At 40.4% G+C, this 24,183-nt stretch overlaps 1 protein-coding gene across 3 annotated transcripts in view; it reads right to left on the bottom strand.

The window, feature by feature from the left end:
• Nucleotides 1-24,183, bottom strand: part of GDA (guanine deaminase) — a 50,503-nt gene that overhangs the window by 19,768 nt on the left and 6,552 nt on the right. For all 3 annotated transcript variants that reach the window (XM_039543767.1, XM_039543768.1, XM_039543769.1), the window contains exons 2-7: nt 19,682-19,770; nt 17,967-18,138; nt 15,553-15,640; nt 6,505-6,610; nt 3,942-3,969; nt 1,774-1,881 (exon numbers count right to left, since the gene is read on the bottom strand). In XM_039543767.1, the coding sequence (XP_039399701.1) occupies nt 1,774-1,881; nt 3,942-3,969; nt 6,505-6,610; nt 15,553-15,640; nt 17,967-18,138; nt 19,682-19,770 (591 nt within the window). The remainder of the gene's footprint in view (nt 1-1,773; nt 1,882-3,941; nt 3,970-6,504; nt 6,611-15,552; nt 15,641-17,966; nt 18,139-19,681; nt 19,771-24,183) is intronic.

The raw sequence follows: 24,183 nt of genomic DNA, 5'->3' as shown, positions 1-24,183 counted from the left end.
TTGCCATGCCAGCGCCTTTCAGCTGGCTAAATTCACAATCCCAGCAGCTGGACTCGAACTCTCAGCTTCCCTCCGGAAAGATAAAGCAGCTACATTTCCACTAGTTAGTTTTGCTTTCCTAGTGCCCGGCGGAAAGCAATACTTAGATAAAGGCAAGCTGGCAGAAGCTTAATTTGGACATAAGGGAGGCACTGACAGTGTGTTAAGGGAAAGCGGGGAAGTGATTGTCCTTCCTATCCTTTCACTTAAAAAGTTTTCAATTTGAGGTGCTGCTGGATCCTCAGTGACACCTGGAAGTACAGGTGGCACCAGCGGCCCAAAGAATCATTTTACAACTGTAGTTGTAAAATTTTAGGCAGGTAAGGGGGGCGTCAGGAGACTGGGGGGGCCCGGGGCTGGGAGGACTCACATGGGGAGGTTACGTGCCCCCACTTGTGTCCCTCCCATGAGTGCAGTACCGGCAAGAAATGATTTCTTGCCCAGCACAGCAATCCCAGATGCTACAATAACCCCTCAAGGTCACTGGTGGTTGACAAATGTTAAAGCAGCACTTTGGACCAGTAGGATAAGGGGAGAGGTGCCAGACCAACACAGTCTAGACCCAGATTCAGGGCAGCACAAAGGACACCATTACCCCGACTTCCTCTGATCTGCTGTGTACTCCTCTGGTGTGGCTGAGAATCTCGTCCACTCTGTACTATCTCTGGAACATATGTTTCCAATATTTACAAATATCCCTTCTTGTAATGTTTAATAACCCAAAAGTAGTTTTAGTGTAGTATGTAATTAAGACTATGTAACCAAGAAGTGTCTCCCAGCTTTAACACAGCTGTAAGCTTTAAAAAGCACTTTAATTCTAAATTGCAGTTACTTAATGACACAGTAAGATGCACATCTCTTTTAACGATGTTAAATTAAGATGCTTTGAATACAAAGGCTCATTCTTTTCTGTGCTGAGATCTGCTTTGTGCAGGAGAAATGAGGAGCTGTTTGTTATAGTACTACACTGAACAATGTGGCAGACAAGAATGAGCTTTTGGGAAAATGCATGTGAAGTGGATTTCCTGGGAAATATCAAGGGGGAAGTTAATGCAAATCTCCACCCCTGCCTCTGGTTATGCAAAATCCCAGCCCTGTGAAGCTATGCCCTGAAGAGAGAGAGAGACTGTCTGCTGATTACCTGTTCCCAGGGTCCCAAGCTGAAAGGCCCAAAATATATAAAGGAGTGACTCACACATTTATAGGTGTGCTTGTTCAGAGCTAACAGATGAAAACTCCTTGGTGGGGTTTGAAGGACTGACCACTGGCCAGACCCTGTGTTGGAGAAAGGGGGTGATCTTCGGTAAGCTTATCAGGTTCACTTATTGTTTTAATATGTTTTCCTTGTAATGCTTTTACCTTAAGAATAATGTGCTTGCTCAGAAAGGGCGATTGGTAACTTCTAACTGTGGGCAATTACACTGTATATAGCCTTGGAGGAGAAATAAAGCAGGCCTGGTTAGGCAATCTGACTTGCTGGGGAATTCACAGCCTGGTAAAACCCCAGTCAGAGACACATCTATCCACCTGAGACAAGTGAGATGAGGATCTGGGAGTCTAGTGTGGGTTGTCTTGCTGGGCCATGAGGGGGAATACAGGTGTAGTTGCTCTGAACTATAACAGGCAACATCAGATAAACAGTGAAGCTTTTGAAACTGATTTCTCATGAATATTTCCTGCCCTGTGCATTTTCTCCCAGTGAAAAAAGGTATTTAGAGAGCTCACAAATCCTACCTGCACGTGGATATCATGAGCCTTCGCAAAGTCACCAAGTCTACTTAGCAACTTCTCAGTGCAGGAAGGTCCAAAACGAGGCGTCACTATGGGTTGTACCTTTTGATACTGAAAATATTCAAAATGCATACTTGAGATTGCAAATAAGAATCTGTGCATCAGGGCCAAGAATGCACTGACCCTCCAGCTTATATGATGATGAAAAAGGAGTGGTCTTTATTTTGTATTGTTTTTTTTCCTACTGTATCCATTGCTCATATGAATGAATCTCTATACAGCAATTTTCTGATTTTTATTACAACCATTGTCACAGGAATAGAGAATCCAAGTTTTTTCAATAAGTCATTTTAGTAGACTACAAAGATTTTTCCATAAGCAACCTTCCCTGAAATCACTGAAATTTTAACTGGACTGGAAGAATATATTCACATCCATTGTCAAAAGGCAGCCATGCATTGGCCAGGAAGGGGTGAATTAGGTAATTAATAGGCTTTTCCCATCTCTGATTTCTATGATCCAGATTGTGCCACTAAGTGTATGTCTACAGTGCAATAAAATACCCGGCACACAGCCACTCAAGCTCATGAAGCTTGGGTTGTGGGGCTATAAAATAGTAGTGCAGACGTTTGGGCTCAGGTCATGAGGTCTCAGAGCCTGGGCTCCAGCCTGAGCCTGAATGTCTACACTGCTATTTCTAGACATGCGGCTTAAGTCCCGCGAGTGCAAGTCAGATGACCCAGGCTCTTGGACTTGGTGCTTTATGTAGAAAGTTGAAAACTGTAAGGGCCAGTTTCTGGTGCCACAGGTTTTTTATCACTGTGTAGACAGGACTTAAGATGCAGCTTGAAGTAGGGGTTGATGCAGGCTGCAGGTAGTTCCAGGATGCACTGGACTTCCTGTGCCTTCCTCTTGTTCCAGTTTCTCCACTCCATGCAGGTGCATTGGCTACAATCTGGCTCCTGGCTTCCATAGACAGGAAGATTAGTGAGATGACCAGACATATTAAGTAAGGAAGGCATTTGTGACCTATAGTATACAGGAGATCAGACTATAATATGATCTACTGATCCCTTCTGGCCTTAAACTCTAGGCCTCTAACATAACTATACTCAACAAAGTAGAATTAGCCGTTAAATTTAAGCATGGCATTTTGGGTTGAAGATTCACAACAGAATAGAAAATAGCATAACATTCACAGGGGTCCGACGGGCAAGTGCCAGGCAACTACTGGTCTCCCTGATGGCCCTCACATGCAGTATGCCAGCCTGTCACTGTGCATGTGACACCACTAGAGAAGAGTGCCAGATGTTCTGGCCTGCAGTCTCTTCAACTCAGCTCCCAGCTGCAGTTTGAAAATCAGGTCACTTATTTAGGTAAGTAAATATGGATTTAGGTGCCTAACTTTAGGCATCAAGCTTGAAATCTTGGCAACAAGTGTCACACAAATGAAACCACTGAAAAAAGAAATTTAACAAGGAAAAGTCACAACGTTCCTTGACTATAGAAACAGTGCCATAAAATATATCTGCAGATTTTCTTTAGAATCTTCTTCACACATGTGAGCAAATGTGCTGATCCAAAAAACTAATGTGGAAAAGGATTATTAACTGCAGTATAAAGTTGTGGCACCATACTGCCATTATCTTTAAAAGGCAACTATTTTTTCTGAGTTAAACAAAAATTTCTCCTCATAGCATGGTTTATAAACAGTGAAATGATTTATTAGCTTATTTCTTCCTATGACTATAGAATTGTTCTTTGTAGGAAGAGTTTTAAAGAAAATAAGCAGTTTTAAAGAAAATAAGTTATTTCTCAAAGTATAGTATTCTGCAGTGCTCTGACCAAACAATATTGAATGTATTGTGTCACACTGACATTTGCCAACTCAAACCCACAGCTCCCAAACAAGTTTGTACAGACTCAGGATTTAATGGGTCATTAAATCTATCTTTACTGATTTGTCATTAGAGTTAACAATTTTATTAATTCAAACTGGATTGTTTCCTTCCAAATCTTCATTTTATTTTCATAGAAAAAAAGGGAATGCAAAAGCGAATATAAACAAAGGAGAAATGAATTTTAGCTATTTCATACAGCAAATGGGGGGGAAAGTACATGACAGTACAGAATGTGAGTTACGCTGCTGATAAAAAAGCTACTCTACTTACTTTCTTTTCCAGTAGTTCTTTAACAAACCTGAAGGGGGAAAAAGTAACCAGTATTATAAATTAAGAAATCTAGGAAAAATATTTACCTTAGTGTTTTATTAAGTGTTTCACATGTGAATCGATTTTATGTAGAAAGTTGAAAACTGTAAGGGCCAGTTGCTGAGCTAGTGTAAATCAGCACAGATCTACTGAAGTCAGTGGAACTACGCCAATTTTTACCAGCTGAGAATCCGGCCCTAAATATGCAGAAGTTTTATCACTTGTAGTAATTAACCCCAGACATGTGGTAATTACTCTGTGTTCTCAGTGGAAATCAAATACATGTTACACTAAATCAACAGAAAGCATGATTATATGCTATAGCAGCCCTATTTAAAAAAAGACATCTTAATTTTGGCTGCACATGAATTTAAATCAGAGCATAGAATCTATTCTATTATTTAAAATCCTATTTTTAGAACATTGCAATATTTTATGCTTCATTTACAGTAGATACATGTATTGAGATTTAAACTGATAGATTCTCTATCCTTCATTCACTTAAAGTGCCCAGAGGGGTATCCTTTTATTTTCCAGGGAGCATTTATGTAGGTTTTAGAGTATGCAATTTTTACACATTTGAAAACACAATGTGGACTTGTTTGTTCCATTCAAAACAAAAGAGTAGAGCACAAGTGGCTCTACAAATATCTATTTTTTTTAAATGAGGTCAGGACATTAGAGCTGAGCTAAAGCTGGCCCCCAAATCATACCATGTCCCCAAATTTTGGAATGTGGGAGTATTCTGAGGGCCTGTGATGCAGGGAGACAAGATTCTAACGTTCCTGTAGGTGAGAGGATCTTAGGGGCCCACCAGTGGGTGGCAGGGTGGGGGCAGGAAAGGTCCTTGGCGTCTAGAGGTTCACTGACGACAGAGTTTCTTGCAAATCTTGGACAGTTCAGGGGTTTACACTGAAAACTGAAACCAATCAGTTTAATCTACAGTAGTTTCAGGTTTAAATACAGGGTTTTTTATCTAGACTTCAGAGTTTCCCACCTACTTTCCTCCTAGTCCTGCCCACTTACCACTTTCTCTCCACACTTTGGTACAAGATAAATGCAAGGTATTATATATCGCCTCCATATATATGATATAAACAGTTCGCTATAAGTTATTGGAATCTATGTGATAAGTTATGGGACTATGTGATAAACCACATTTATTTCATTCTTTTGACTTCCTAACCTAACTATGCTCACGAATTTACCTCTAATAGTCTAAAACTCTGAGCAGTTCTCAAATAGTGACCATATTTAAAAAAATTAAGTTGAACATGCCAAAAAAGTTTCCTTTTTTAACAGAAAGGAAGAGATTCTCCCACTTCACTGCTGAAGTCCAGGTCACACAAAAGCAAACCTTCCAGGCTGGACACAGCTATCTTATCCATGAGCGTTGGAATTCCTCTTTTCAAAAATTATAGAGCATCCATTCTTATTATAGCCATGATGCTGAATCTCAAACACATGACAGGAAAGCTGTTTTAGATCATTCTGATGTTTTAAACAAGTACCAGAACTAAAGGTCTTGGGGGGCCGTGGCAGCCGTGGGGTCAGGGGTCTGTGGCGGCAAACCGGCTCCATGTGGTGGGGGTCTGGGATCTGGGGTGGGCAGCCCCCCCAGCCCACACAGCGGGGGTCAGGGGCCAGGCTGCCGCTGACCTACCATTCAGCCCCTGTGGCCCAGGTAACACAGCGTGGGCCGCATAAGCAGCTCATAATGATAAATAAGTTGAGAACCACTGCTCTAATGCCTATACTGCTGGAGTTGGTACTAAGGAAACATGGGTGAACAGCCAAGGAAAAAAAACATTAGTACAACACTAATAACAATCTTTAAACCTATTTTTTTAAATACCTCTTCTTTAAATATATGACATTAAAAAAACCCATGATAATTTGTAGTGGTAAAAAGATTTTACTAGCATTCACTTGGAATAATCTACATAAGTAATGTGGGAATTCCAAACTAACTCCATACAATATTTAGATTGCCGTATGTTACATTATCCTGTATTCCCAATATGGTCCTGATCCTCCAAACACTTAAGCATTTGTGTGACTACTCACGTGTAATTTTACTCATATGCTCAAGTACTTGCAAGGGTAGTGACCTATATATTCACAAAATGGCTCCCAGATCAGCATGCATCCATACACCAATCTGGTGCCCAATCTAATTCATTGTTGTATCAGGTCCTTCATGTTAAACCTCAGCCTTTTCAGCAGAGTCATTAAAAGAAGCATGGGTACTCACAAATTCATACATGTACATTGTATGGACCAGATTCTTCTCTCATTTACACTGTTGTAAATTAGGAGAAATTCTACTGACGCAGATTTTGTTGCATTAGTGGGACATGTGAGAGGAGAATCAGACTTTTTTTTTTTTTTTTAAAGGATGAATAAAAGTTACTTCCTACACATTAAAGTTTTAGGCTTAATCCTTAACTAGCCTTCCTGTCCTTTAGAAATTGTATTTTTAATTAAAGTAGAAAATATAATACTATCAGTATAATCATTTTACCTTTCTGTCTCCTTGACAGATTCATCAGTGGTTTCCTTGTATTCTGGAACAATTTCATTGATATCCATGCAAACTTTTCCAACAAATGCTCGCTGACCAAATTTATCTGTGAAATGTATAACAGAATAAAACTCAATCAGTTGTTTTCCAAACAAACTGCTAGCAAGACCTGCACTTAAAACCAGAGTAACAAATTCTGGCCCAGATAACTTCATTTAAGAGTGAACAGGGCAATGTTGATTTCTTCATCTTTAGACTGAGACTTTTTAGCCCAAAAGGAAAATATTTTGAGAAAGTAATGAGCAACAGAGATTTAAATGGCCACTCTGAACATCACCCTAGTACTCGCTACTGAAAACATTATAAATAAGGGCTAGATCATGCTAGTTACACATAGTCCAGAGTGCAAAACTGCTGAAGGACGAGCACTGGCAGGCAGACTGCCTCCCCGAATTCCCCAACCACAGGGGGAGCATGCATGCCATCACACCCTTTTGTGGCATGCAGCCTGCTCCTTCCTGTATGCTATCTGACTGCATGGGTCAGTTGGAAGTCAGAGCCCACCTTCCTGTCCCTTTTATGCAGTGCAGTGCTTAATTTGTAATGAAAGAGATGCTGGGGCTCACACAATTAGGTGCCGGGGCTCAAGCAATTTTTTTACATTAATAACTGGTGCAGCAAGCTCAGAGGTGCCAGGGCTAGGAACTGCCAAGCCTAACTGTGCCAGGGCTCAGCCCTGGCAAAAATTAAGCACTGCTTTTGGGGCACTGTGCATCCATTAGGTATTGGAGAGGGACTGCAATTCTGCTTGTATCTTCCATGGACCACACCAGTGCTGCACAACCACTGCAGCACACCTCCAAAAGAGCTGGGCAGAATCTAGTCATTAGTGAATACACTGTTCCTGTCTTCACCGGCATGTGGCAATTCTCCAGAGGGCCATATTATTGGAGGTTAATATACCCCCCCCATCCATATTACATATCATTTCAAAGCTTAGTTTATGTACATTTAGAAGAGGTATAATGTGGAACTGTCCAGTGGTGCTGTAGGCCTGTAGGTGATGTGAAACAATGGTACCCAGAATGAGTGTGTGTCATTTTTGGACAGTTCCAGAAACACTGCAGCATGACTACGACTACAGTTTTTCTGTTTAATTTAAACAGCAGATTAAGGTGCTAAAATTATAGGTCAAAGCTACCAAATGACAATACATTAAAAGATCTTTTTGTGTTTTTTGCATGGGCAAGCATTGGGTTTTTTGCCAGAAATAATGAAGTTGTTTGGTATCTGCAATATGCAATTTTACAATATACTAGCACAGTGGTTCTCAACTTATTTATCATTGTGGTCCGTATATGGACCCTGGGCCCCTACCACATGGGGCCAGCCGGCTGCCCCGGACCCCTGCCATGCAGCTGCCCCAGGGCTTGCAGGGCCAGGCGGCTGCCCCAGAGCTGGCGGGGCCAGGCACCCGCCCAACCTTGTGGGGCCACCGGGAGCCCTGGACTCCCAACCCCACCAGCCAGCAGCCTTGGCCCTGGACCCCCACCATGCAGGTCAGGCTGGCAGCCCCGACTGGACCCCAACCACACCATGCTGGGCAGCAGGGCAGCCCAGACCCCACTGCACCGGGCAGCCGGGAACCCAGACCCCACCATGCGGGCCGGCCTGTAGCACACAGCTGAGCTGGGTCACAGCTGTGTGCTAAATGGGCCACATGCAGCCCGCAGGTTGAGAACTGCTGTACTAGCATGAGATGTTTTCACATCGCATATTCTTAATTGTCAAAGTACCTCACAGTGATTATAATAGTTTTTTATATTTTCAATTGATATTTTCTGACCAGATCAGTCTCATACTGAAGGTTGTGTACCGTACCAGTAGATTGCACGCCCATACTTTGTACTGTATAGTGGGTAGATATAGATGTATGTGAATTACTAATGCAATGCTTCCATTTGTAAGCTTTTGTACATACAATGTAGCATCTAGTCTGCCTGATAGAAGGTTTTAAATTGTAATTGCCTGTGCATACAGGACTAGCCTTTGAAATATTCTAAAAAAAATTAGCTTTTTAGTTCAATGACATTTATGCACAGTTCAGCATTAGAGATGACAATACATAGCTTCCATCAAAGTGCTCACTAATCAAAAATGGGCATTTTGATACTGACATAAAAACATAAGCATGGCCATACTGGGTCAAACTAATGGTCCATCTACCCAGTATCTTGTCTTTCAACAGGGTCAAATATCAGACACTTTAGAGGGAATGAACAGAACGGAGCAATTATCAAGTGATCCACATATCCTGTCATCCAGTCCCAGCATCTGGCAGTTAAAGGCTTAGGAACGCTGAGAGCATGGAGTTGCATCTCTGACCATCATGGCTAATAGCTGCTGATGTACCATAGCCTCAATTAACTTATCTAAATCTTTTTTGAATATAGTTATAGTTTTGGCCTTCACAATAGGGGAGGGATAGCTTAGTGGTTTGAGCATTGGCCTGCTAAACCCAGGGTTGTGAGTTCAATCCTTGAGGGGGCCACTTGGGGATTGGTCCTGCTTTGAGCAGCGGGTTGGACTAGATGATCTACTGAGGTCCTTTCCAACCCTAATAATCTACAATTCTATGAACATCCTCCAGCAATGAGCTCCACAGGTTGTCTGTGCATTGTGTGAAGAAGTATTTCCGTTTGTTTGTTTTAAACCTGCTTTTAATTTCATTAGGTGATCCCTGGTTCCTGTGTTATGTGAAAGGAAAAATAATGCTTCCTTATTCACTTTCTCCACATCATTCATGATTTTGTAGACCTCTATCATATCCCCTCTTAGTCATCTCTTTCCCAAGCTGAACAGTCCCAGTCTTTTTCATCTCTCCTCATACAAAAGCTGTTCCATACCCCTAATCGTTTTTGTTGCCCTTCTTTGTAACTTTTCAATTTCTAATATATATTTTTTGAGATGGGCTGACCAGAATTGCACACAGTATTTAAGGTGTGGGCATAACATGGATTTATATAGTGGCATTATGATATTTTCTGTCTTATTATCTATCCCTTCCCTAATAGCTCCTAATGTTAGCTTTTTTGACTGTTACTGCACATTGAGCAGATGTTTTCAGAGAACTATCCATAATGATTTCAAGATCTTTCTTCAGTGGTAACAGCTAATTTTGATCCAATTATGTATGTATAGTTGTGATTATGTTTTCCAATGTGCATTACTTTGCATTTATCAACACTTAATTTCATGTGCCATTTTGTTGCCCAGTCCACCCAGTGTTGTGAGATTCCTTTGTAGTCTGCTTTGGATTTAACTATCTTGAGTAATTTTGTATCATCTGCAAATTTTGCCACCTCACTGTTTACCTCTTTTTTCCAGATCATTTATGAATATGTTGAGTAGCACTGGTCCCAATACAGACAGTTGAAATCTCCCTTATTGAGTTTTCTATTTTTATAGCCACTCTAATCTCCCAGAGCATTTCACCATCGCTATCCTGGTTAGATGGTCTGCAGTATATTTCTACTACTATATTCCTATTATTCAAGCTTGGGATTTCTAACCATAGAAATTCTATGGTATAGTTTGATTCATAGAGATCTAATTTGTATCTAATTTAGTGGTGGTGGTGGTGGTAATGCTAACAATATACTTTGAGAATTCTACCTCTACAAGGGAATTATAGTATATGAAGACACAAGGGATACAAGCCCCTTAAAAGCCATAGAGAAAAGACTCCCCATAAACTCTGAGAAATGTGTTGTTTGTCAAAAAAATCTAAAGAATGAAAAACTGTCAAAAGTCACCAGTGCTGGACAGAATTCTGACAGCAGAAACCAGGAGACGTGAATTGTATTGGCGGCTACTGAATGAGTTTTCTAGTTTAGATGCTGCATCACCAAGACTCTGTCACAGGGGCTGCTTTCAGAAATACACAAGCAACTTGTATTTGGCACATGTCAGAATTGAACCCGGGGGCGGGGGAGGGGGAGGGGAACAGACTCTGAATCTGATCAGAGAGCATCAGGTTCATCTGCTTCTATAGCCACCAGAGCAAGCCCGTCCTCCAGCGATTGATGCTGTTGCATTGTTTGCTTGAGGAAAAACAGACAAACTCCATAAAATTGAAACAGTTGAGAGAGCAATCTAAGGGAGGCAGCACTTCAAAAATGAGATGATGACATATTCTGCAGAATAGCTGTGGAAGACTTGTTTGCTAAGGATGCAGTTTATCACTGAACGTGCTTTTCTTCCTACTTAAGTAAAATGAATCTTAAAGCAAAATCATCTAATTACACAGCAACAATAGTCCCCTTATGGCACTGAATTTATTAGCTAATGGGAGAGAGGTACATAAGATCACTGTCTAACTACAAGGGTCTTCTTCTGTCTATGCTGCTACAAAGATATACAGCCCTACTTCCTCAAACAACAGTAACTCAGTGAAAACTGCAGAGGGAGACAGCGCCAGACAGGATCTAAGTTTGGATATAAGAAATACCAGGTGACTGGTAGATGCCCTGTGCCTCCATGGAAAAAGTTTCTAAACATGGCATCCAACAAATAGTCACTTGTAAAATTCCTCTGTGAATATTTAGTTCAAAAATACACCCGAGAGTGTAGGAGCACACCCAACAAAAACACTTCTCTTTGCTGGAGGCTTTTCCAATGGTGAAATAGCAAAGTCCATCACCAGTAGAAGTGCTGAAGAAGCCCAAGACTTATACAGCACTCAGCGGGCAGTGGACACAAGGATGCTTCTGCATACTATATATGCCAATATGGCTTTTGGGTCTCATGGTGTCAAAGGAACCATAGAGATTATTCGGTCACCTGACAGATGTTTTATTCCTTCCAGGTCACTACTTTCCAAAAATGGAACACATTGATAACATGTATTGAACCAGGCACCATTACCAGCACAATTGACAAGCATCACTTCATACTTGTGCATGCAATTTGTGACAGACTCACTCCTGACTTCAACAACAGACTTCCTGAAGTACACTTCTTTGTTCTTTGTCATCCCTATTTGGTATTGGGGGAGGAGGGGAATTGTGTTTAATGTCAAAATGAAAGGAGCTCACTGCTTCTGAGATCTTGCCAGATTGGGACAGAGTGATGGACAAGCTGCAATTGCTGTAGCAAGGTAGTAGTGCTGTATGACTAGAGCGAGGAAGAAAAGGAGATCCACAGTGACCTGAAATGCTAGCACTTCAATCTAGCTGTTGAAAAGGACAAGTCACTGGCCAAACTTCCACCACACGAGGACAAAAACGTATCTTGGCAAACAAAGATTCGGATGTCTTTGCACATAGGCAAACCAGATATTGGGTCACCAACACAACATGGATAGAGAAAACTTAGATTGTGAACTACTTTCTATATTCTTCTAAAGCCCAATGATCTTTGAGCCTCTATAAGACCTTATTTGTGCCTTTACCAGTGGGGGCTGCTGCACAGTCAACCACGTCTGGAGTCTGAACAATCTTCCCTGCATAGAACTGTGTACTTACCATGTCAGTGAAGACTGGTAACCCACACGCTCTCGCAAGAGATCATAGTGATGAACAAGATTATGATAATGATGACTAGAAATGTCCCTAGTGCTATTACGCTTAGGTGATACCTGTACAGTATTGACCAAATTGGTGCTATCTGCTATTCATCTATGATATCACTTAAAAGTGAATAGCCAAATATGGTAGCCACAGTTCTGGTTCTGTCCTTTTGTATTTGCAGTTTGTTTTTGCAGCCATGATCTCTATTAAAGCAGCTCTTGTTCAAATCCCAACCAAATGGCCCTTCTTAACCATTCAAAAACTCACTACTTCCATGAGGCAGATGGCACTCTGAGGGCTTGTAGACACTTGAAATGCTACAGCGACACAGCTGCACCACTATAGCGCCTCACTGTAGACACTACCTGCGCTGAGGGGAGAACCCTTCCCCTAAAAGTAATCCATCTCCTGAAGAGGCGGTAGCTAGGTTGACAGAATTCTTCCATCAACCTCACGCCATCTACACTCGGGGTTAGATCAGCTTACCTATGCCACTCGGGTGTGGATTTTTCATGTCCCTGACTGACATAGTAAAGTCAACTTAATTGTCTAGTGTAGATCAGGCCTAAGTCAGCAAAATTATCTTGGTCTCCCACTGGTCTGTTCCCATTCAGTCTTTGCCTATTTAGACCGTAGTTCAGGAAAGGATTTAAGAATGTGCTTAAGTCCATCTCTATTCAGCATAGCACTGAATCACAGACTAAACTTTAGGCAGCTGCTTAACTCCCATTGAAGTCAATGGAAGGTAATCATATGCCTAAATATAGCATGTGCTTAAATGCTGTGTTGAATAGGGATGGCCTGCTCTCTGCTGAATTAGGGCCTTAGATTGTAAACTTTTAGGAGCAGAAGACATGTCTTGTACAGCACTGAAAACAGTGTTGGTGCTTATCAAGTAATAATGAGATCAAGCAGACCCTCTACATCTTTGTTATTTTGAGCACTTATGTTTTCACAGAGTAATACCATGCAAATCCTATATTTGATTTAATATAGAGTTTGTCTGTGACATAAAAGTAAAAGCAGAATCTGCATCCTCAAACATGACAGTATTTAATCTCTCTGAAAAGGTCAGCCATGACCGGGCACAGGGCTTGTTATGTACAGTGAGGCATTTTCAATTAAAAATGAAATAAGAGAATTCATAACTGGGTTGACATCTATGGCCCCTTTATAATATATAGGCATATGGGCCAGGGGCACTCAAACGTAAGATACCACACAATAATGAATAATCAGATAAGACTGTCGGCCAAATGAGTCTCTTGTGTTACTCCACTAGCTTATCTTTTATATTGCTCCTGGAAAATTATATTAGTCCTTTAAGCAAGGCGAAATAGCAATGAGAAAGGGAAGTTGGACATTCATATGCAAAAATGGGCATATAATTGTGTGCTATTTGCATGAGCAATTACCATAAATGCACATATAAACAGGGCATTTGTACAGATGATTTGCCAGTTAGGGCCTGATTCAGCAAAGTTTAACATATATGGTTTCACACTTGGTTACCAAAATTTTGTTGGCTCATATTATTTTGCTCCATTTGCATGGTATCTCTACTACACTCTACCCCGATATAACGCTGTCCTCGGGAGCCAAAAAATCTTACCGTGTTATAGGTGAAACCGCATTATAGCGAACTTGCTTTGATCCACTGGAGTGCGCAGCCCCGCCCCCCTGGAGCGCTGTTTTACTGAGTTGTATCCGAATTCGTGTTATATTGGGTCGCGTAATATTGGGGTAGAGGTGTATATAATTAGGAAAGGAGATATATGCAAAATTAATAGTAATGGCCTCTTTCAGTCATTCCACTAGGAGCATGTTGGTAATGGTCACAAAAGTTCACATGCTTAATGTTCCTAGGTGTTGAGGAAAGAGCCAAGAGTATATTCCACACTTATTGCATGCAAACTATATCAGAACAAATCCATCATACTGTCTAAAGTGTTCATTTCAAATAAGTCATTACTCTGATTTGTTTTTATTTGGAACTGAGGCCGAATTTGGTCCTTATGAAAAACAGAAGACTAACAACATCAGAGGACTTGCACATGTCAGTTGAACATTTGGGACGCAGTAATTGTATGGGCAAGTGCTATACAAAAGTGTCCGCCCAAAGACATTTCAGTCCTGGGCCTTAAAAGCACAGAGAATCAATTCTACATTTGATTTGCACATTCATGTAACATTTGCAAGTGCAAACCAGCTTAGATTTTGTTTGCATATGCAAAAGCATGTAACTTCAGAAGTTAGCTTGAGGGTACACTGAAAATGTGCTTCTGCACAACAAGCCACCTCACAGAAAAAATATGAAAACATTACAAAAACAAGGAAGTAAAATATTTATTCACAGACCATTGGAATCTGTAAACTTTTATTCCAATAACTGCAGTCAGGCAAATACTTTTCCTTTGCTCCAGCTGAGGTTTCCCCAACACTAGGCATCCTGGTGGCAGGCATATGCACTGACCAGTATCTCCTGTGCATGGGAGCTCCTTAGCCAAGAGACATGCATCTCCACTGGACTCTACAGGCCAGTACACCAAGAGACAAAACTGACCATTCTCACTTGGTGGAGGAGGGAGTAAAGATCCCAACAAAACCTCTCTCCCTGCTAAACCAAGGGAAAGAATCAAGAACCTGCCTCAGCTCCCCTTCCCCAGGCCTAGTTGAAGGGGAGGGGAAAATCCCCAACCATTCAAAAATAATGAGTACAGCCTAAGCCCCCCCACCACAAGATTGAGTTAAAAATATCAACTAGCTTTAAAACAATGAGACTTAAATAAACAAATATTGGGTTCTTTTTTTCTGTCTTCAGGTTTCTTAGCCTTCAGGGTTCGTTCACTTCAAGTTTTCTCCACAAACAGAAGGGCTAGAAACTTACTTTTTTAAAATGAAAGCTGAGATTCTCACAAAATTCACTTGATTCCAGAAACTGAGGATTTAATAAAGATTCCAAGTTATCCCAAGCTTTGCAATAACACAGTGGGAGTTGACAACATTGCTTTCCCTGTGGATTGGAGAGAAGATCTTGGTGCAGCTCCCTCTCTCCAGACTTGAGTGAGTGAAGATCTTGGCACTGACCCTACCCCAATGTCTAGGTAGGGTAGGGAGCGAAGATATTGACTATTTCTCCTGCCATTTAGGCATAGGATCTTCTAGTACCCAAGCAGCAACAGAGCAGGAGCAACAGAGCCACATAAAGAGATGAGTAATGTAACGTACTAGTTGATTTGGGAGCTGCAATTGTTTGTTGGGACATGGGGTGGCAGTGGTGGTAATTGATGGAGTAGAGGGTAAATGGGAGAGAGAGACTGGGAGAAGGATTGAATAATTGAGCGAGGACAGTTGGATTTCAGGGAGAGAATAAATAGAGGAGCAGATTCTCAACTAGTGTAAATCAGCACAGCTCCATTGATTTGAACAAACTATTATTTCAGCTGAACTCTCTTAAAACTCACTCTTATGTTCTTACCTATAATTTCAGCAAGTAGCAAAGAAGCAGCTGTGTGAATTGTTGCAAAGTAGCATGCTGTAGTCGTGCCATTCTTTAGCGTTCTTCTCTATAAAAAGAATTCAGTTTTGAGCTGTATGAAAAGAGTGTCACATTGCCAAAATGACAGAACATGCAATCAGTGGTTTTAATCTGAAAGATGGCTCTACAGAATTTTGCACTGACTGGGACTGAAAGAGAAGTGAGGAGTGAAAAAAAATACTAATTTTATAGCAGATTCTTAATGTATTTAATGGGAAACTATGGCTGATATGAGCTGATATACAGTAACTCCTCACTTAGTCATCCCAGTTAACGTTGTTTCGTTGTTACGTAGCTACGTTGCTGATCAATTAGGGAACATGCTCGTTTAAAGTTGCGCAATGATCCCTTATAACATTGTTTGGCAGCCGCCTGCTTTGTCCATCGCTTGCAGAAAGAGCAGCCCATTGCAGCTGGTTGGTGGGGGCTTGAAACCAGGGTGGAACGGCAGCCCCCCTATCAGCTCCCCGCTCCCCTAAGTTCCCTGTGCAGCAGCTGCCCAGCAGGCATTGCCAGTTCAACTGTCCCTCCTCCCACTGCCATGTGCTGCTCCTGCCCTCTGCCTTGGAGCTGTTCCCGGGAGCCTCCTACTTGCTGTGCCGGGGGGCTGATGTCAGGATGTCCCCCTCCCCCCTGCTCCTACCCTCCACTTACCCCATCTCCATAAAGTGTGTGAGTGTGATATGACTGGGCTCAGGACGGAGGCAGTAGCTGTTGTCTCAACTCGCTGATCTACTTAAAAAGGCAACGTACTTAGAGTTGGGTCAGCATACTTAAAGGGGTAATGCGCATCTCTTACGCACAGGGTGTGTGTCTGTCTCTTGTCTGCCATGCTGTCTCCCCTCCCTCCAGTTGTGCTGCCTTGTAGAGTGTGAGGCTACATTAACAACTTGTTAACCCTTGAGGGCTCAGCCAAGTGCTAGTTCATCATTCAGCACTAAAGCATTCCCTGGGAAATATTCCACCCTCTGACTCCATCACCTCAGCCAAGATTCACAATCATCATTGCTGTGTACAGTATTAAATTGTTTGGTTAAAACTTTGTGTGTGTGTGTGTGTGTGTGTGTGTGTGTGTGTAAATATAGTCTTTTGTCTGGTGAAAAAAAATTCCCTGGAATCTAATCCACCGCTCCTCCCATTTACATTAATTCTTATGGGGAAATTGGATTCGCTTAACATTGTTTCGCTTAAAGTCGCATTTTTCAGGAACATAGCTACAACGTTAAGAGAGGAGTTACTGTACTTATTAGTTCAAAACTGTAATAGTTCCCTTCATCCCACAACGTGTCCTTTGGATTCATGTCCTCCCTCAATGGTGCACTTCAAGGAGACTATCAACAACTGCTTGGGGAGTAGGCATCTCTTAAGGAAGCTGCTGTGAGGCCTCTACTCAAGAAACCAACATGTGATGCTGACAATACACTATCTAATCTTTCATGTTTGGGTAAGATCATAGAGAAACTGTATCTAGGTATAATCTCCCTGAAGTAGATGTTGATAGTCTTCTTTGGCTTGGGGTTGTGCAGCAGTCTCTGGCTTTACTTGTGTTCATTGCATTTTTAAATTTTGGCAAAGGTGCCTGGAGCCTAGGACAGGTGATATATATGTTAATTGCTGCCTATCGTGATGAAATGAGTTCTGATGTAAGCAACTAGGCAAAAAACACATATTCATTATGGATAATTTGAATAAATTTATACTTAGACAGTCTTAACTGAGAATTTCCCAACTATTTCATATCATTTTTATGGACTTTTACAACAGTTGAAGTAGGAACTATCTTGGTGATGCACATTATATAAAGGGCTATCTAGATTCTTATATTGGTCCCCATCACATAAGTATCTTAATTTTTAGCAAAGTACACATTTAATGTAAAATACATTCTGTAATAAAGGCAATGCATTGTAGATTAAATGCTGTTTCACTGAGAAACACATATTGACAAAGTCCATAAAGCTGGTATTTTCAAGTAACAGACTTGTGCAATAAGTTACTTTTTCATTCATATTACAGTTTCAGTGGAACTATATTATAGTTTGCTAAATTTGAACCTGCTTTGCAAACCACTAAAACCCTAAAAGAGAGAAGCTAAGAATACCTTGAACTTCGCTGGGTTCACACAGACCTAATCACACTCCTAGACATCAGAATTAGAAAGGGATAATCTTGGTTTACAATCTTGAACAATGACAATATTCCCAATTTATTTAGTTCCTATTTTTCAGAATATAAATTTTAATATAGTCCCTTATTTTTTGTTGAGTTGTACTGTTAGCTTCTGAAAGCTGATATAGTTCATTAATATGCACTTTACCTTATAATAGTACACAGAAGACATTTGCTTTACTTACTACAACTCTGGTGTATACTTCTTCAGCAAAATCATTATCTTTGTATTTGACTTCTGTTGGAAATGTATATGTGTTTAACCATTCCAAAAGAGGTAGATCTACTCTTGTTCCAGCAAAAGCATACTGAGGTGCATGGATATGTGTATCAACCATTCCTGGCATGAAGAATTCACTGTTTTAAAAACAAACAAAAAATCATAGTAGTTTGGATTTTTAAATAATTGCTCTTAAAGAATAACTTTTATGTTTTTTGTTTTGTACAACATGCTTGTGTGATGGCCCCCAGCATGAGTGGTCTGCGGGGTTTGAACCCCAGATCTTCAGCATCCAAAGTACAGACTTCTACTAAGGAAGTACATCCTTTTACTGTGTGCAGCATCAGGCACTCTAGGACGCTGCCTTGTGTCACCACAACTACCCCTCTGAGTGGACTTCCAGCACCAGAAGCTCTGGGTCATGGGCTCCATCAGGAATTGAAAGTAAATATGATGTCAAATATTTTTAAAATAGTAGAAAATGATGATTTCCCCCTCTTGTAGTATCACAAAACTCTTATTCTCATACTCTGAAGTTATTTTCTTGGAAACTAATTAATATGGCTATAAATATTTCTTCCAAATGTGATGAGATCTCTTTTAAAAAAAAATGCATTTGGCAATGGAGCTGAGTGAATCATCCATAATAATGTATTTGCTGAATTTCACTTTTTTCTGATTATGAAATATCATAACAAACCATGAAAGTCTGACTTATTTGTTCAAAATTATTCACAAATTTCTTCATGAATTTTCCTACATGAATTTTGTGTATTGTTAATTAGGAACATTTTATATTCTAACTTTTGAAATTTGCTCTGTGTTAATTTGTTCTATAAGTCACATGCTACAGTTTCTGCCCTGATTGGGTGACATACGTAACTAACCTACACAGCATGTATTTTGAATATTACAATTAAGTATACAACTCAAAATTCACATTTGCCAAATATTCAAGCATTTTTGTTTCAAATTTGCTTTTCATTACTGTTTTGATAATAAATATTGACAATTTGAATGTTCTCAAAGCACAAACGCAAGAATTGCAAGTATGGTTGAATCAAAATTCATTTTTGAATTTGGATGAATATTGGCAGAACTTTGTTTGTGTGTGGTGTTTGCTCAACTGTTCAATAGTGTGAAATGTACAAATGTGTCATATTTTGAAATCTATACCTCAGTCTTATCAGACAGGTAGCTAATGCAAACAGACATCATGCTAACTGACAGCTGAGCCAGAATTTTAAAGTGAAGTGCTACCCCCACTTATTACCGGGTAACTCTGCTGTGGAGTTTTCTACCAGGATTCACTGGCACAGCCTGCTGCCAACAAAATGGACAAGAGAATGTAAATGTACACTGCTAAAATAGAGAGAGAATACTGTTTACAGGTATGCAAAAAGAATAGGTTATTTGTCAAGCCTAAATATGGCTTTACAATCTGAGAGTTATGAATCACCTACCACAATTCACTCATTGCTAAACTCCCAACTCAAGGAATGACAAAAGTGTATTCACTGCCCACATTTAGGGCCCAATCCAAAATGCCTTGCATAGGCAAAGCCACAAAGGACGGAATGGAGTCTGGATCCATAAGTGCAAATACATATGTAATACTTCAGCCATCCAGGGAACAAATTGAAACCAAAATGACTAAATGAACTTAAATACAATACCTACTGATTACTAAGCTCTCTTATATCAGATGCTTTGAAGCCCCACTTCTTCGCTAGTTGCTCTTGCTGATCTGCTTGCTCCAAAAACACAATCTAAAGGAGAAAAACAAAATAGTTAAATGTTTTAATACTGCATTTAAATATATACACAACATTATCACATGATGACAAAACAGTAATAATTTTACAACATCTGGTTTTAAGTGCATATTTCTTTACAGCAGAAATGGGCTTGAATTAAAACATCTGTTCTACCTGATTTCCCAGGTCTGACTTTGAAATGCCTACTCGTGGTCCACTAAGCAAACCAACCCACCTTGTAACTGCAACTTCTTATGGGAAGTGAATCCAGGCACTATCTACACTCCATAACAAGTCCATCACTATGTGATTGGCATAGTTTCAGCATCCACCTTCACACTTCATAACAGCTGGTGTACAACAATTCTGCTGGTAGTAGTGGGTTTCTCAGCTTACAGCTCTATGGATCCGTTTTAGTGCCTGCACTGTTCAATCTCTATATCAACAACACTACAGTCACATCATCCTGTAAATTCATCTCTGCAGATGATATTGTGCTAGCAACACAAGCATCCTCTCTGAAGGCCTCAGAGACAGTTATGAAAAATTACTTCCAGACGTATTTCAAAGCTTGGCAACTGCAACCCTTTGAAAGCACTCATCTCTGCCTTCCACTTGAACAACCACGAGGCCAAGGTGCCACTGAAAGTGGACTTTTGTGGTCTGCCTTTATTGCATGACCACAATCCATGGTACCTTGGAGTTACCCTCGATCGGATGCCGAGTTATTGCCAATAACTTGACACCACCCAAAAGAATGGCTAACATCATTCAGAAGCTTGCTGACACATCCTGGGGATGTGATGCCTGTGTGGGATGGTGCTAAATTGGTGTGGCCATACTGAATGAATAGTGTGAGCATAACTTGGCATGACTTAAACACGGGTGAATGGTTGCAGAGGATCCTGGGAGCAGGTTCCCTTTAGGCAGAAGCATATTTGATAAAGAACTAGCAAAGTCTGCGTGTACGATCAATATTGAACAGCAAATATGGGCCCATGCAAAAGTAAATATCACACGCATAAAGTTCCAGCATGGAGCACAGGTTGACCTGGTTGTAGTGACCTTACAGCAAGGACACCACGCAAAGAACCAAAGTGAATGATTGATACATGAGTAAACGTGGGGTGATCTTCGTTTGGTACCACCCTCGCCAGCCCTTTCTAAAACACTAATTAGGTAAAATTAGTAACAATACGCCCACTGGGCATGCTTTTAAGACATGTGACTCCTTTGAGGAAAAAGGGTATAAGAATCAAGCAAAGTAAATTACTGTGGTTGGGATTCCTTAATTGATGGTTGAAGAAGCAATGCTGCCAGACAGAGTAGCCAAAACTCTGTTCCATGGGCTCAAGTAGGACTGAGAACCACAGGGGTTTCAAGGCAACCAAGGCCTTGCCTCAAGGGAATCTGAGACAGACCAGAAGGCTGAGAAGAACAGACCAGGAAGGAAGAAACCATATATGAAATTGGTAACCACCTTCTCTGTTTGCCAAGCAGGAACTGCGTGAGGCTAGCACAGGTCCTGTTTCTCTGTGTTTGTGAAAGAGAGACTCATTAAGAGGAATGTATAGCCCTTAATGTCTAGCTCTTAATGTCTAACATAGGAGTTATGTGCTTAATATAACCCTTTACCGCTTGTGTAATTTCTTCTCAATAAAATGCTGTGTATTGAAGATAATTACTGTGGACCTTTTTTCACTGGTATGACAGTAATCTGCTCTACCGGGAGCCACTAAAAATCCATTTCTGGGGTAATAGCACCCCCTGTTGCATGTACACTTCGAATGTCAGTGCAAACCCTTGTTTTGTCACCAGTGGAGTACTGCGCACCAGTTTAGTGCAGCAGCTCCTCACCATTCTCGTTGATTCTGCCTTCCCTGTAGGAAGGGGCCTGCACTCAACTGCATTCAGACAATGCATGGAAGGTGTGGATATTTCCTCCACAAATACAAAATCCAAGAACCACCCAATTGTAACTGTGGTGAAATACAAACCATGCAACACATCACAGAAAACTGCCTTATTCACACTTACAGTGGTGGTACAAAGGGGATTCACCTAGCTACCCCAGAAGCATTAGAATGGCTTTCAAATCTTAAAATACAATTATAATCCCAGCCCATGCTTTTCAAATGCCATACAAAAGAACAGACAGCTCTATGGTTGCCTTACTGGAACTCACATTTACAGTATCCAGCAACATAGGCAATTCTTTTGACCCTTAACATAAATATAAGGGAATAAGAGATAATGCTAAAGCAACTTTATACTGGCATAATTGCTTAACACTAGGGGGCTGTACAATATTAACTATTCTAATTTCTAAACGTATACAGTTATAGTGGTACAAAAACTGTACATTGATCAGTCCTTAGACAAGATTTAACAACTGATGTAACACACAATAAGACGGTGCAGGGAAAGCGAGGACAAGGACAACAAAAACAGCAAAAAACCCACCCATGGTTTAACATGGACCAGCTAGGTACCTGGACACACGGTTATTATAAGTTAGTTTTATTTAATGAAAAGATATAAATAAGGGTCTCCCTGAAGAAAATCTAAGAATTTTTAAACAATAACTAGGATTTTAACTGAAAAAGCTAATTTATTTTTTTCAGAATCTTGCATATTTTTGAATAGTGGGTGATTGCAGATTTTTCACTAAGTTCCTCTGGAACCTTAGGACACTACAATAAAATAAATATTTAACAACAATCACAAAAGTGTAATAATCCATTGACACTTCAGATAAGGCAACATCTCTCTCTTTTTTGAAAGCATGTTTGGTGTGTTCAGTCAGTTCAATCAGTTGAACCACCTCCAGGTGTTTTATAGTCCAGACCTACTGAAATTTATGATGAGCAATAATGAAAATGTCAGAGATGCTGAAGTAAAAATGGATGGGGAATGACTAATGCTAGTTGCTGAACAAAGTAAGAGACAAACATGAACTACCAGATGGCAAATGCTGGAAACAGACTTGTTGCCATGGAACGGGAGTGGGTATTTTATTCATAGCAAACCATTACTCAAGATGTTTTGAAATGATTCAGTTCTGGAACAACAGAAAGCCTTACTGTAATCAGTCATGTAGAATTCATCCTAGCAGAAATATACAGTCCCTAAAGACAGAAAAATTAGGCAGTAACATAGGGCTGTGTGAAAGGTTAGTCTAGAACTATGAATGAAATTAAAGCAGAGTAAGGGTGGGTTCTACATTTTCCCCCTCAAAATCTACCTAGGTCAATGAACATTCATAAACGTGGACTCATGCTGTTCACACAAACGTGGGTTCCCCACAAGGTGTCACCTACACAGCCATCAATTATCTTTGCTTTTGAGTTTTATGTGCCTGTGTATAACAACTGACACCTAATTAATAATGGTTGCTGGGTCCTATTTTTCATTACTCTGCAGTCATTGCATGTGCAGTCATTGCCATCAAGGGAAAGTGGATGCAAAATGCTACCATATTAAAATGGTAATGTACTGCACTCTTCTTGCACTGGTGCAAACAATTACATTGAAAAATCAGGGCCTCTGTGTCTGAGAAAGAACTGGAGATCAGCCAGGGACTTCATGATGCAAGAGAATTTTTTAATTACTTCCTACAATTCAAATAGGTGAATGCACCATGGAAATTAATTCAAACTATGTTATTTTCAAAGGAATCAGATAAAATCCCTTTTCCCATCCAAGTACAGTTACATGATCTGGAACTAGTTCTCCCATATGGCCAAGGTGGATTGGTTGTACCAATGACAGAATACTAAACGGAAACTGGTGCCTAGTTTCAATCTAGGGCACTGTAATAGAAAGAAATGGAATTTTCAGATTAACCAAGATACCAATGGTACTTCTGATCGATACTGAGAAGAGACTGCCAGTACTTGTGAGTACCTTTTGTCTTTCTGAAGTTATTAAAAATGTGGAATGACAGTACAATTCTATTTTGAATTATACAGAATTGAAGTTCTCCACATCAATCACTTACCCATAATTCCTGGTAGCCTAAAGCATTTGGGACCCAACTTTTGCAGTGTGGGAAACTAAAAGAGAAAATTGCTTTACAGGTTTGTTTATAAGTGAGGCTCTTATTTCATGGGAGCAATAAGTTGAAATCGCACACTCCTACCTTTTTCACTACCTACTACTTCATACGTAAATACAAATCAGAATAGAAACATGCCTAAACTTCCATTTGATTATACTGAAGTACAGTAGTAACTGACTCTCCACTGATGAATACAGGTGGTAAGTCATTTATGTACCTTTTTTCTCCTTAGAGAATAAACCTTTCTAAATAAGCTATGTCACCAATGAGAGGTGAATTTAAACGTGATTTATTTCAGCTCATAACTAGTCTGAAGTTTGCAGTCACGTTCCAATGCATTTCAGTATGGTCATTAGTATTTTCAT

The sequence above is a fragment of the Mauremys reevesii genome, linkage group 6 (genome assembly GCF_016161935.1).
Source record: "Mauremys reevesii isolate NIE-2019 linkage group 6, ASM1616193v1, whole genome shotgun sequence".
NCBI lineage: Eukaryota > Metazoa > Chordata > Testudines > Geoemydidae > Mauremys > Mauremys reevesii.
This window is presented reverse-complemented; position numbering and strand designations above follow the sequence as displayed.